General features: G+C 35.6%; 1 protein-coding gene across 6 annotated transcripts in view; it reads right to left on the bottom strand.

Moving 5' to 3' along the window:
• TFDP2 (transcription factor Dp-2) overlaps positions 1–13,076 on the bottom strand; it is a 170,096-nt gene that overhangs the window by 143,789 nt on the left and 13,231 nt on the right. For 4 of the 6 annotated variants that reach the window (XM_043995454.1, XM_043995455.1, XM_043995456.1 and 1 more), the window contains exon 2: positions 12,465–12,513. The exons of the other annotated variants lie outside the window; for them this stretch is intronic. In XM_043995454.1, the coding sequence (XP_043851389.1) occupies positions 12,465–12,513 (49 nt within the window). The remainder of the gene's footprint in view (positions 1–12,464; positions 12,514–13,076) is intronic. 6 annotated transcript variants of the gene reach the window in all.

Genomic DNA, 13,076 nt, shown 5'->3' with positions numbered 1-13,076 from the left:
CCTCTTTGTCTTTGAAGGTAGTAATCTCTTTAGTTCTTTTTGTTTAATCTACCTGAAGACAACCCTGTCTTCCTCATCTTAAGCCCTACCTCTCTTCTGTTTGTCACCCCTTCCCCTAATTTTGGAATTTTATTCAATATGGAGCATTTCATGAATTTGTATGTCATTCTTGTACATAAATCACACAAGGTTTGGGTTTTTATAAACACTGTCACAATCACATATCTATACGAATGAGGTTTGGGTTCCTATAGCAACTTTGTTAAAAATGCAAATAATTTCAAAAGCACTTTAAAAAATATTAAATTTAATGGATCATCACTGTATTCAAATACAATCACAATAAAGAAAACAGAAGCATTTACCATCAAGAAGGGCTGAAAAATATATCCCTACAACTTTCCTCATTTTTCTCCAACCTTTCAAAATTGCAACTTTCACCATTTGATTTTTTTTTAACAAATAAGCAATAAACTATCTCTTTAGAACATGGAATCAATTAACTACCATTTAAAATAAAGCTTACTAATTTTTATGTTCTATCATATTTACTATAATTAAATTCTACCTGTATTATTTATCTCTCTATATAGCAATTAGCACAGTACTCTCTGTACAAAATGATATCTTAGTCAGTGTTGACTAATATAGATTAATTAGGAGACACTAAGGAAATTTTAATATGTAACCTCTAACTCCACAACAGAAAATCTGGAAGGATTTTTAGGTGGCACTTTCTTTCCTAACAGAACAAATTTTTCTTCTAAATGAAAACAGTTACAGAAATACAACCTAAAAAAAAAAAAGAAAGAAAAAAAAAAGAAATATAACCTATTGGGTTTTTTTTTTCAGTAACTGCTTACATTATCTTAAAATACCAACCTAAGTAGAATATATAATTGTTTAAGTATAAAACAAATCTTCAAAACTAGTAGATTTGTATTTTTACAGTGTCTTTGAAGACAAAATTTACATGGCCTTTAACCCTTTAAAATGTTGAACAGTAAAAGTATACATGAAATCCAGTATTTAAGAGTTCACCATTTTGAGTGGCACTAGCAATTTCTGAAAGATGAAACAAAGTCATGTGCACTGATGCAGAATGCTTTGTCAAGGCTAAAACCCAGCTCACCAAGCTTTAACACCAGTAAAAACAGTTGGGTTTCTTCTTCCAGCTTCATGAACACTTTTTGTCCAGCTCAAAAAGCCAGATTTCATGACCTCACCATCTGCCATGACCTCTTGTCAGTTTCAAACAAAGCACTTCACACAGATGGTCTCAAAATGTAGACCCTTTTCTACTCCCAATCACTACTTGGCAGCTTGTATCACACTGCTTTCAAGATGGCACAACTTTAATTAGAAACTAGGATAGAGAAGAAACACATTTTTAAATGAACACTAGGGGCTTATTTTAAAAAAAATCTTTGGATAGTAAAACACCTAGCTTTACCTAAATGGATTCAGAGACTGTGAAATGATATTGTAAAAGACAACAGTGAAAACCAAAATCAAGCAAATGCACCATATCCAAAAGGGAAACATTTAATAATATTTCTGCAGGGGAAAAAGTTTCCAAACAGAATTTAAATTCTTTAAAACATTTCAGATCCTTAACTTAAACTTCTATAAGAATTGATTTTTTGCACATTGTCTTGATTTAGCACAATAGAGTATAATTCTTCTAAATAAAAGTAACATTAAAGAGATATTCAAATGTTAATTTGAATTGGTATTCCATAACCTTTGGGGCAGAACTTGGTAAGAACACTATATTCCTTTAACTTTCACTGAGTTCTTTGATTTGAAAAAAATTTTATCTGGGTTACAGACTAGATAAGTAAGAACTACAAGCAATAAAAGGCCTCATTTCTCAAATATATAGAGAATTGAGTCAAATTTATAAAAACACAAGTCATTCCTCAATTGATAAATGGTCAAAGGATATAAACAGGCAGTTTTCAGACAAAGAAATCAAAGGTACCCATAATCATATGAAAAAATGCTCTAAATCACTACTTTTTTTTTTTAAGTGAAGCAATTGGGGTTAAGTGACTTGCCCAGGGTCACACAGCTAGTAAGTGTTAAGTGTCTGAGGCCGGATTTGAACTCAGGTACTCCTGACTCCAGGGCTGGTGCTCTATCCACTGCACCATCTAGCTGCCCTCTAAATCACTATTAATCAGAGAAATGCAAATTAAAACAACTCTGAGGTATCAGCTCACACCTATCAGAGTGACAAATATAACAAAAAAGGAAAATATTGGATGTTGGAGGGGATATGGGAAAATTGGGACACTAATCCACTGTGGGGGGATTGTGTTTTATCCAACCATTCTGGAAAGCAATTTGGAACTATGCCCCAAAAGCTATAAAACTGTGTATACCCTTTGATTCAGCAATACCACCACTAGATTTATATCCCAAAGACATACCCAAAAAAGAGAAAAAGACCTATTTGTACAAAATTATTTATAGCAGCTCTTTTTGTGGTGGCTAAGAATTGGAAATCAAAGGAATGCCCATCAATTGGGGAATGGCTGAACAAGCTGTGGTATGTGATTGTGATGGAGTATTACTGTGGTAGAAGAAATGACAAACAGGATGATTTCAAAAAGGCCTGGAAAGACTTGTATGAACTGATGTATAATGAAGTGAGCAGAACCAGGAGAACGTTGTACGCAGTGACAGCAATACTGTTTGATGAAGAACTTTGAATAACTTAACTAGTTTCAGGAATACAATGATCCAAGACAATTCCAAAGGACTACTGATAAAGCATACTATCCACCTCCAAAGAAAGAACTGATACTGATTTAACACAGACTGAAGCATGCTATTTTTCACTTTCATTCTTTCATTTTTTTTTAATTTTATTTCAAGTTTTCTAATACAAAATGATTAATGTGGTAATATTTTACATAATTGCACATGTATAACCTTTATCTGATTGCTTATTGCCTCAGGGAGGAAAGGAAGGGATAGAATTTGGAATTCAAAACTTTAAATAAAAATGTTTATTAATAAAAAATAACTACAGAAGCAATAAAAACAGAAATCAAGTGTTATATTAAAAACAAGAATATACTGTGGGGGGAAACTCCTTGTTTAACATAAAATGCTTTAAAAACCAAAGAACAATTTGGGCAGAATTTAGGTTTAGAACAGAAACTTAAATCATGTCACAATAAGCTCCAAATGGGAAAAGTGGTTTTTTTTTTTTTTAAAGCTCCAATTAGAGATGAATCTAAATACATATGATGCTCCATCTCTCATCTCCGGACCTTTGCACTAGCCATACACCCATGCTCTTCCTCCTTATCTGTACTTCTTGTGGTCTCCAGCAGCTTTTAAGATTCAGCTGAAACAACCTTCTACAGAAGGCCTTTCCTGGTCCCTTCGTCTGCTAGCACCTTTCTTATGTCTATTTTGTATATGTCTTAATGTATTCTTACTTATGCATATGTGTTGGCTCCCCTAATAGAATGTAAGTTCCTTGAGGGCAAGGATTGTTTTAATTTCACCCAGTACAGTCCTAGAATATAGTAGGTGCTTAATAAATGCTTGTTATTTGAAATAAAGGGCCACATCATTAAAAAAAAATCAAAAGAAATGATGAGCAGGTGAATTTCAGAGAAACCTGGAAGGACTTGCATGAACTGATGATGAGTGAGATGAGCAGAACCAGAACATTGTACACAGTATCATCAACATTATGTGTTGATCAACTGTGATAGACTTGACTCTTCTCAGCAATACAATGATCCAAGATAGATCCAAAGGATTCATGATGGAAAAGGCTCTCCAAATCCAGGGGGAAAAAAAAGAACTGTGGAATCTAGATGCAGAGCAAATGATATTATTTCTATTGGGTTTTGTTGTTGTTGTTGTTTTTCTTTTTTGAGGTTTTTCCTTTTTGCTCTGATTCTTCTGTTATAACATGACTAATGCAGAAATATGTTTAATGTGATTGTATATATATAACCTATATCAGATTACTTGCTGTCTTGGCTAGGAGGTAGGGAGGGGGGAAAGGGAGAAAAATTTGAAACTAGAAATCTTATAAAAAAAAATGTTGAAAACTACCTCTAAATGTAACTGGAAATAATAAAATATTTATATTTTTAAAAAGAAAATTTAAATGAAAGAAAAAATGAAAAAACTTTTAAAACTTTTAAAAATCAAGAGATTGGCAAGAGGTGCCTTTCACAGGTAGGGGAGGAATTCATAACCAAACAAGGGATAGAAGTGTTCATGAAAGCCAAGAGAAACAATTTTGATTACATATAATTAAAAAGTTTTTGCACAACAAAACAAATGAAAACTGAAGAGAAACTAGTGGGGAGAAATATTTGCATCAAATATTACTGGTAGGGGCAGCTAGGTGATGCAGTGGATAGAGCACCAGCCCTGGAGTCAGGAGGACCTGAGTTCAAATCCAGCCTCAGACACTTAACACTTACTAGCTGTGTGACCCTGGGCAAGTCACTTAACCTCAACTGCTTCACACACACACACACACACACACACACACACACACACACACACACACACACACACAAAAAAAACCATAAAGAAAAGAAAAAAGAAAAAAAAAAAGAAAAGAAATATCACTGGTAAATCTGATGTTCAAAATACACAGACACACATGTGTAACACCAAGAGGCATTCCCCAAGTGATATGTTGTCAAAGGATATGAACAGTTTTCAAAAGAATGGTTTTCCAAATAAAACGATAAATGACCACATGAAAAATGCTCCAAAACACTAATTTTAAGAGAAGTACAAATCAAAGAAACCCTGAAACTTTACCTTACAAATTAGCAAGAATAATGCAAAATGGGAACTCATTCCGTTTTAGATGACACTAAATAAACTGTTGGTGAGGCTATGAATCCGTCCTACCATTTTGGGTATCAACTTGGAATCATGCATTAAAAGCAAATAAGTCAAAATAAATTAGCGATATCAGGTAAATAGCAAAATCAGAACTGACACAAACTCTACCCATTACTACCTGTATGTGACAAAAGCTAGTTAACTTGACATGGTATTAATCAGAATTTTTATTAATAATAGATAGCATATATATAATATACAATAACTGTTATTTCCTGAGTAACATAAGATCATCAAGGTCATTCAGAACCATCAAAGAAAGATCATTTTCAATGCTAAGATTTTATAACATTGTAATATATGTAGTAACCGTGTTAACCAGAATGTGCACAACCTGATCATATCAGATAATTGAGTTTAAACTACAAAAGAATGTCCTACATTCTCCAACAGCAGTTCTCAAAGTGAGGTCTCCAAGACCCTTTGAGGTCAAAACTATTTTCTTAATAACACTAAGATGCTTTACTTTCAAATATATTAAATACCCATATAAACAAGGTCTCTTTGGGAGTCCTCAATAACTTTTAAGGGTATAGAGGGCTCCTGAGAACAAAAAGTTCAGGAACTGCTGCTCTAGAACATAGCTTTAAATACAGAAAGAAACGAGGTTTGAGTTCCCTAAAGTAGCAGTCACTGAAACCTACACCAAACATGGGAGTTTGGGCTTTCTTTCTCCTTACTGATATTTATCATACAATTTTTAACAAATTTGGTTATTAAGTTACCAGTTTGCAGAAAGTAGAAGTAAAATGAAGATAGGGGAAAGGGACTTTTTAGAACAGGATAAGTTAAAGTTGATATCCTAAAAATACAGAATTGAACAGTATCACAATAAATATTCATGATCACAGCCCTGATTTGTATGAAAATTAAATTATGTTCAGTATCATTTTTTAAGAAAACAAGGAATTATGTAATATATTTTATAAAAATTGTTTAACTTTGAAATGTTAAAATGGATAAACTTGAATTACCTGAAAAATTAATCAATTTGAAATATGATGTTAACTCACAGTACAGCCTAAATTAAGTATGACTGTACACTTATGTTATTTCCCACTCCATTCTCCCCTCAAAAAAAAAATTTACTTTCATTTCTAAATAATTTTAAGACATTAGAATGTTTTAGAACATTTTAATATTTTAGTTAAGTATGTACTATTAAAGGAGTAACATATATTTGTCTAAAAGGTAATATATATGCTCCTGTCAGGAAAAAAAACAACACTGAGGATCACCCTGATTTAGAACAAAATGAGGTTTTTATGACCTTGCCAAGAACATAACAAAAAGGTTCTTTTATTAACCAGTACAAACCAAATTTTAAACCTCTAATTTATTCTCAGGGCCTAAATGGATTAGACCACCTGTTACACATATGCTGCTTAACAGGGTCAAAATTTCTAGGCCAGTACAGCTCTTGGACTAATTATCCAAATGTCTGACAAGGCATAGACTTCCCTGCTCCATCACAAGAGACAATACATTCTTATATTTTATAAATACATCAATATTTTTAAAGATTAAAATGATTGTACAAAAAAACTAAACTCACATGAAATTTCCAAATTATAAAACATGTAAATTTGGGAGAAAAAAGATAAGAAAGAGAGGAAAAACACTAGTTTCTAGTCATCTTTTACTACCATTCCCCAACAGGCTAATCATTTACTTTTATAGGTGTTCAACTAGAAAAGAAATAAATTTCAAAAACAAAACATCGACAGCATATTTCTAAAAATAGAAATGCCACAAGGCATGTAGGTATTTTTTCAAAAGCTAATCCAAATCAATGGAGTGTACAGTATCTATACAAATAATATTTAGTTTGAAAATAATACTTCTAACACATTCTATACATATATCTCAGACTCCCATTAAAAACACTGTTGGAATTATTTGTTTGTAGAATCCATGTTTAATTTCCTTACTCCTAATCATATACTTGCAAAGAAATTTTATTTTGTCACATTTATGATTTTTAAGCAATGTTCTTCATCCTCCCTGAGATCTCCCTTCCTTTTACTCCTCTGTTCCTTCACACACCATCACTCCTTCACTAGCTGCATGGCACTCTCCTCCCTTCCCTATCTTAACCATCTAGTAAGCCAGTTCAGCTCTCTATTATCCCCTACTCTCAATCACTTACCCTAGCACCAAATTATGCCTGTGACTGATTCCCATCAGCCAACTTCTCTGCTGCTTATTCACACACTGCAGAATGGAACTATAGGAAATCGGGGAACCATGCTGACTGCATCTGCTACAAATTTATTTTACATAATCTCAACTAGGCCCTCACTACAGTAAAGCAAACATTCTAGTTACCACACCACCCTACCCATTAACTGAAATGAACCCATTCTCCTCAGCAGCTGTTCAAAACCTTCTCATCTGTCCTCAAGCCTCCCACTGCATCTCTGCCCTACCCTCTCAGCTAAGGATTTCTCTTCTTCCTTTGGAAAACAAAACAAAACCTCAGACCATTCCCAAGAGCTTCCACTTTTCCCCTCCTCCTCATCTCAGATAATTCAAACATCTCTGCCACCCTCCCCCATCATTTCTTCCTTCACCTCAGTGTGTGATGAAACGATAGCTCCTCTCGCCCCATCCTCTCCCATTTTCTCTAACACACTGCCTTCACTATTATCCCTATTCTCTCTAAACTTCAATCTCTCCATTATCTATTGGCTCCTTCCCTGCTGACCATAAACATGTCCCCATCCCCTCCACTCTTAAAACTTTCACATGATCCACAATCATCACCACTAGTCATAATCCATTGTTTCTCTTCCCCTTTGGCTAAATTCCTTGAGAAAACTGTCTACACTAGGTGCCTCCAATTCCTCTCCTCTCATTTCTAAATTATCTGTAATCTGACTTCATATCTCATCATTCAATTGAAAGTTCCCTCTCCAAAGTTACTAAGATTCCTTAATTGCCAAATCGAATGTTTTGTAGCTATGCAGAAGGCATTCCAGAAAACACAGTGGAAGTTGGCAGATATGGAATAGATCATTGATGCAGATGGTAGGGTTGAAAGGGATAGGAATGAAGGAAAAGGCAATGAGAATGGTTAGCAGGGTTTGTACATTGGAAGCTGGAGGTTCAAAATTGCTGGGAATGGGAGCAGACCGACCACTGAAGCATGAATCCAAGTAGAATACCAGTGTTTGGCAAAAGTCCAACGAAGGAGGAAGGCAATTAGTCTGTGTTCCTTCAAGATCCAACCCAATAACAGGTGATGATGAATCCTGTGAAACCCCAGGAATTCTGCCTCACTTTCTGGCAGAAGCGGGCATAAGTCACACTCTGGAGAGTCCAATAGGGAGGTTAGGAGGTGACTGTGTGATGTGGGGTGACTGAAGAAGTCTTTGGGAGTAAGGATAGAAGCCAGCTGGCAGACAGGCAACATCTGGTCCTGGGGATGTTTGTCTAAAGTGCTGGAGCAGGTATTGGGATGGCCACTTCTGGTCTCATAAATGGCCCTCCTAGAGCACTGGAGAAGGTTCTGGGGTGAAATCAGAAGCCAAGAGGTAGATGGCTGGCTCTGGTTCCCAACATGACCCCCTGAATACTCTGTGATTCTTGTACTCTTGGAAGCACCAAAGCAAGTAAGATATGTTTAGTATGTTAGCTACCTGCATCTGAATTCTTTACTATGCCAGTGTTGCTCATGGAATCTCTGAAATTTCAGAGTTCCTCATACCTACATTACAGATTTATCAAATTCTACCTCAAATTATAGTTATTTATTGTGTGATGATCAACTGTGGTACATTTAGCTCTTCTCAGCAACACAATGATCCAAGACAATTCCAAAGGACTCATGATGGAAAATGCTCTGCATATCCAGAAAAAAGACCTGTGAGATCTGAATGCAGATGCACTTTGTTGGGATTTTTTGTTGTTTTTTCCTTCTTGAGGTTTTTCCCTTTCGTTCTTATTCTTCTTTCACAACATGACTAATGTGGAAATATGTTTAATGTGATTATACATATAGAACCTGTATCAGATTGCCTTCTGTATTGGGAAGGGGACAGGGGAGGGAGGGTGAAAAATTTGGAAATTGAAATCTTATTTAAAAAATTACAGTTAAGTTTTATCTACCTTACTAAATTAATTCATAAGTCCCCTAAAGTTAGAAGCCATGTTTTATTCATCTTTATACCTCCTTTAGTGTCTTGTTGGTAAAAAAACTGTCAATAATTGCTTATTGAAGAGATGCAGTGAAGTACAATGATTCCTTAGATTAGCTTTACCAATAAATAGCTGTGTGATACAGTAATTAGCAAGTCACCAAACTTCTCTGGTCCTCAGTTTCATCATCTATAAAACAAAAAGATTGCATCAGAGGACTTCTAAGGTCCCTTTAATAAGCAGCTAGGTGGTGCAGTGGACAGAGCACTAGACCTGGAGTCAGGAAAACTCATCTTCATGAGTTCAAATCTGGCCTCAGACACTAACTAGCTGTGGAAACCTAGACATGTCACTTAATTTGTTTGCCTCAGTTTCTTCATCTATAAAATGAAACGGAGAAGAAAAGGGCAAACCACTCTAGTATCTTTGCCAAGAAAACTGCACAGGGTAACAAAGAGTCAGACGTGCCTGAAAAACAACTGAACAACAAGATCCCTCCAAACTCTATAACAATATAAAAGTTAATAAATTTCTCCCTGGCATTTACAGGATTAGAACAAAATCCTCTGGCATTTAAAGGCCTACATAACCTGCCTCCAATCTCCTTACAGTCTTCTTATAACTCCCTTTCCCCACCATGTACTTTGTGATCCAATGACTCTGGCCTCCTTGCTGTTTCCTCCCATTTAGACACTCCATCTCTCAATTTTCACTTGCTGTCCCCATGCCTGGAACTCTCTTCCTTCAAGTCTTCTAACTTCCCTGTATTCCTTCCTGTCTCAGCTAAAGTTATAACTTCTTTGAGAAGCCTTTTCCAATCTCCCTTTATGCTAATGCTTTCCCTCTGCTGATTTTCTCCAATTCATCCTGTCTCTCTCTCCTTTACCCAGAGATGTTTGCCAAGTTGTCTCCTCCATAAGAGGATGAGCTCTTAAGAACCACCTTTTGCCCTTTTTTGTTTCTTTGGTGCTTAGTAAAGTGCCTGGAACACAGCTGGCACTTAATAAATGCTTGACTGACTGGCTTTAAAATTACCTTCTGTTGCCACTAGAGAGCATTCCTGAGCTATTATAATACAATGCTAGCTGAGTTTACCAGAAATGGAAAAACTAACATCAGTCTGGTGAAACTATCACAAGACGATAGCTAGGTGGCACAGTGGATAAAGCACCGGCCCTGGATTCAGAAAGACCTGAGTTCAAATTCAACCTCAGACACTTGACACTTACTAGCTGTGTGACCCTGAGCAAGTCACTCAACTATCATTTCCTGGCAAAAAACAAAAACAAGATGATAGCTTTAGAGTTAGAAGGGCCCTTGAATAGAGTTCATATCTGAATTAGAGTTTGGGCCTTAGGTTTTCCTATTAACCCCTTTTTGCCTCCTACATCACTACAAGGACATTCATGTGGCTTTGGAGATATCTATCAGTCATATTTGGAGTAGAAAGGAATATATTCACCCCTTTCTAATGACATGGGGAGCTTTCAGGCAATTCATAGATGTGTGTGTTGGGGGGATTATGACTGACAAAATAATTTCAATAACCACCGAAAGGGCTCTTGTTTGTCAGCCACGTATGGCTGAGGATCTGACTCACAAAAGAGCTGACAATGTGGTTAGCCTTATGCATTTGGAGAATCAAAAAAGACTGACAACACTGCTTTGAGGAAAAAGAAACACCAGCAGCAGCAGTAGCAGCAGGATGGCAGCTGGACAGAGAAAGTGGAGTAGCAATGAAGCACAGCTTGTTGCTGAGTGATGCAGCCCAAGAGACATTGGAGCTAGGCCAGTGCTGTAAGCATGTGAGAATCTTACATATGGAGAAGTGTTCTCTCTCCAATTTGCAACAAGGTGGGGGTCTGGGCATGGGATTCAGGGGTAGAGAACCATGCAGTTACTCAAATACCCATGTTATTTACTTTGCTACTCTATCCTAATTAATAGTTTTGCCATTTCATTGATTGTTCCTGGGATATAGGTAGAGAATATGCTGGTTGGGTCCTCAAGCCATATTTGCATAATTTTGTTTACCCTAAACACCTAGCACTGAATCTGGGTTAGCAAGGAACTCTAGAGTTGTGTGAGGCATGTGCCATACATTTGTTATCACATGTCAACTGTTTTAAAAACAATAAAATCATCAACATGCATGATCTAGAAAAAAAAAGAAGGGCCCTTAGAGATCACCTGGTTACAATCTCTTCATTTTAAAGATAAAGAAATTTGAAACTAGTAATCTCATAAAAACAAATGTTGAAAACTATTTCTACATGTAACTAGAAAATAATAAAATACTTTCATAATTAAAAAAAAAGATAAAGAAATGAAGGCCCAAAGAGATTTGCCCACGTGTTCAAACGCAGGTCCTCTAACTTAAATTTTAACAATTGAATTATCATTATTAGAAATCTTGCAGAAGACAACTTTGGTAGACATGTGGGATTAGATGCCAGACTGCGAGGGGTTGACAAAGTGAGCAGAAAGTGAGAAAATAAAAGTAATGAGTTATATTTTAGGACTTAAATAAATTTGTTTTTAAAGAATGGAAGACCATTGAAACTTGAATTTATCCAAAACCAACTAGAATCTCTTAATTGCTAAATATTATACTAATTTCTTAGTCTTTATCCTTATTAACACCTCTCAAATTTCTGAAACTGTTATCACCCCCTTCTATATCCTAGATATTATCACCTTCCTTGGCACTGCCTTTCTCCTACCTGTCCAAATCACTCTTCAACCTCCTAAGCTGGTGCTTCATCTGCCTCCAGAACCCCTATTTAGGTTTAATAGTTGTTGCAAATGCATAAAAAAGATTACAAAGGAAACCAACTGAAATGAAGATGTAATCTTTCTCTCATCCAAGCTCTTGGACCCCCAGCACAAACTCCTAGATTCCATGTTAAGAACCACTGCTCTATCCAGGAAGTATCTCGTCAGTCTCCATGGTTTCAATGAACAATTCAAAGCAGATGGTTCCCAATCTAAGCAGCTAACCCTAATCTCTCTACTGACAGGAAGTAACCCATAACCAAATGTTTACTGGATATTTCTACCTAGATATCCCATAGATTTTTTTTTTTAAGTGCTGAGCAATAAGATAAAAGAGTAATGGGGAAGAGGGAAAGGATGGACACAAAGCATAGAGGCAACAGTGGGCTACGTAGAATGATAAGCACACAGCACACAGGGAGGCAGTACTAGAGGGAAGGCTAATTTATTTTTGAGGTTGACAAGACTAAAAATCCAAATACCCCAAATACTAAAAGCCCTGAACCATAAGGGGTTTCCTATATGAAATATAAAATAACATTCAAAGAGAAAATTAATAAAACTCATTAGTTAATTAATAGAAAATGACCTGATGAACACCTATTATATGAGATTTATCTTTCAAAATAAATATATTCAAATGAACATACCTGTGTTCTTAAAACAAGGGCCAGTACATGAAAACAGTCTTGATTCTGCCTAGGTAAAATATTAGGAAATAACCAGAAGTTAGAATAGCGATTATTCTCTTCTTGGGGAAAGCTGACAAACATCAAGAGAGTTTACAGAAATTAGTAGTCAGTTAACTTTAATGACATGTGAAATTATTCATTTCTCTTTTCATAGAAAACCTCACTCAAAAGGTTTCTTTCCAAGCTATAAATTATAAAAAATAATTTTTACACAAAAAAGAAGTGATTCTATATAGGTTTGTAAACTTCTGGACTGTGTGTGTATAGTATGTGTGTGAGTGTTCTTAGCAGTCTATTAAAATGGCACAATATGCACACAGAGAAACAAAAAAAGCTCTTTTTGAAATGACTTTTTATTAATTACTTCTTCTTGTTTCACTCCCCCTCCCAGAGAGTCATCTCATCTAACAAACGGTATTTTATTAAAGACCAAAAAAAAGAGAAAAAGGACAAAATCAGCATAATGGTAGATACACTGAAAAAGACTGAAAACATGTGCGATGTGCAACACTGAAAGACTTCCCACTTCTGCAAAGGGGGGAAGTAAGAGCGGCTTCTTACAATATTTTT

This window comes from Dromiciops gliroides, chromosome 3, assembly GCF_019393635.1.
Source record: "Dromiciops gliroides isolate mDroGli1 chromosome 3, mDroGli1.pri, whole genome shotgun sequence".
NCBI lineage: Eukaryota > Metazoa > Chordata > Mammalia > Microbiotheria > Microbiotheriidae > Dromiciops > Dromiciops gliroides.
The sequence above is the reverse complement of the archived record's forward strand: the minus strand, read 5'-3'. Positions and strand labels throughout refer to the sequence as shown.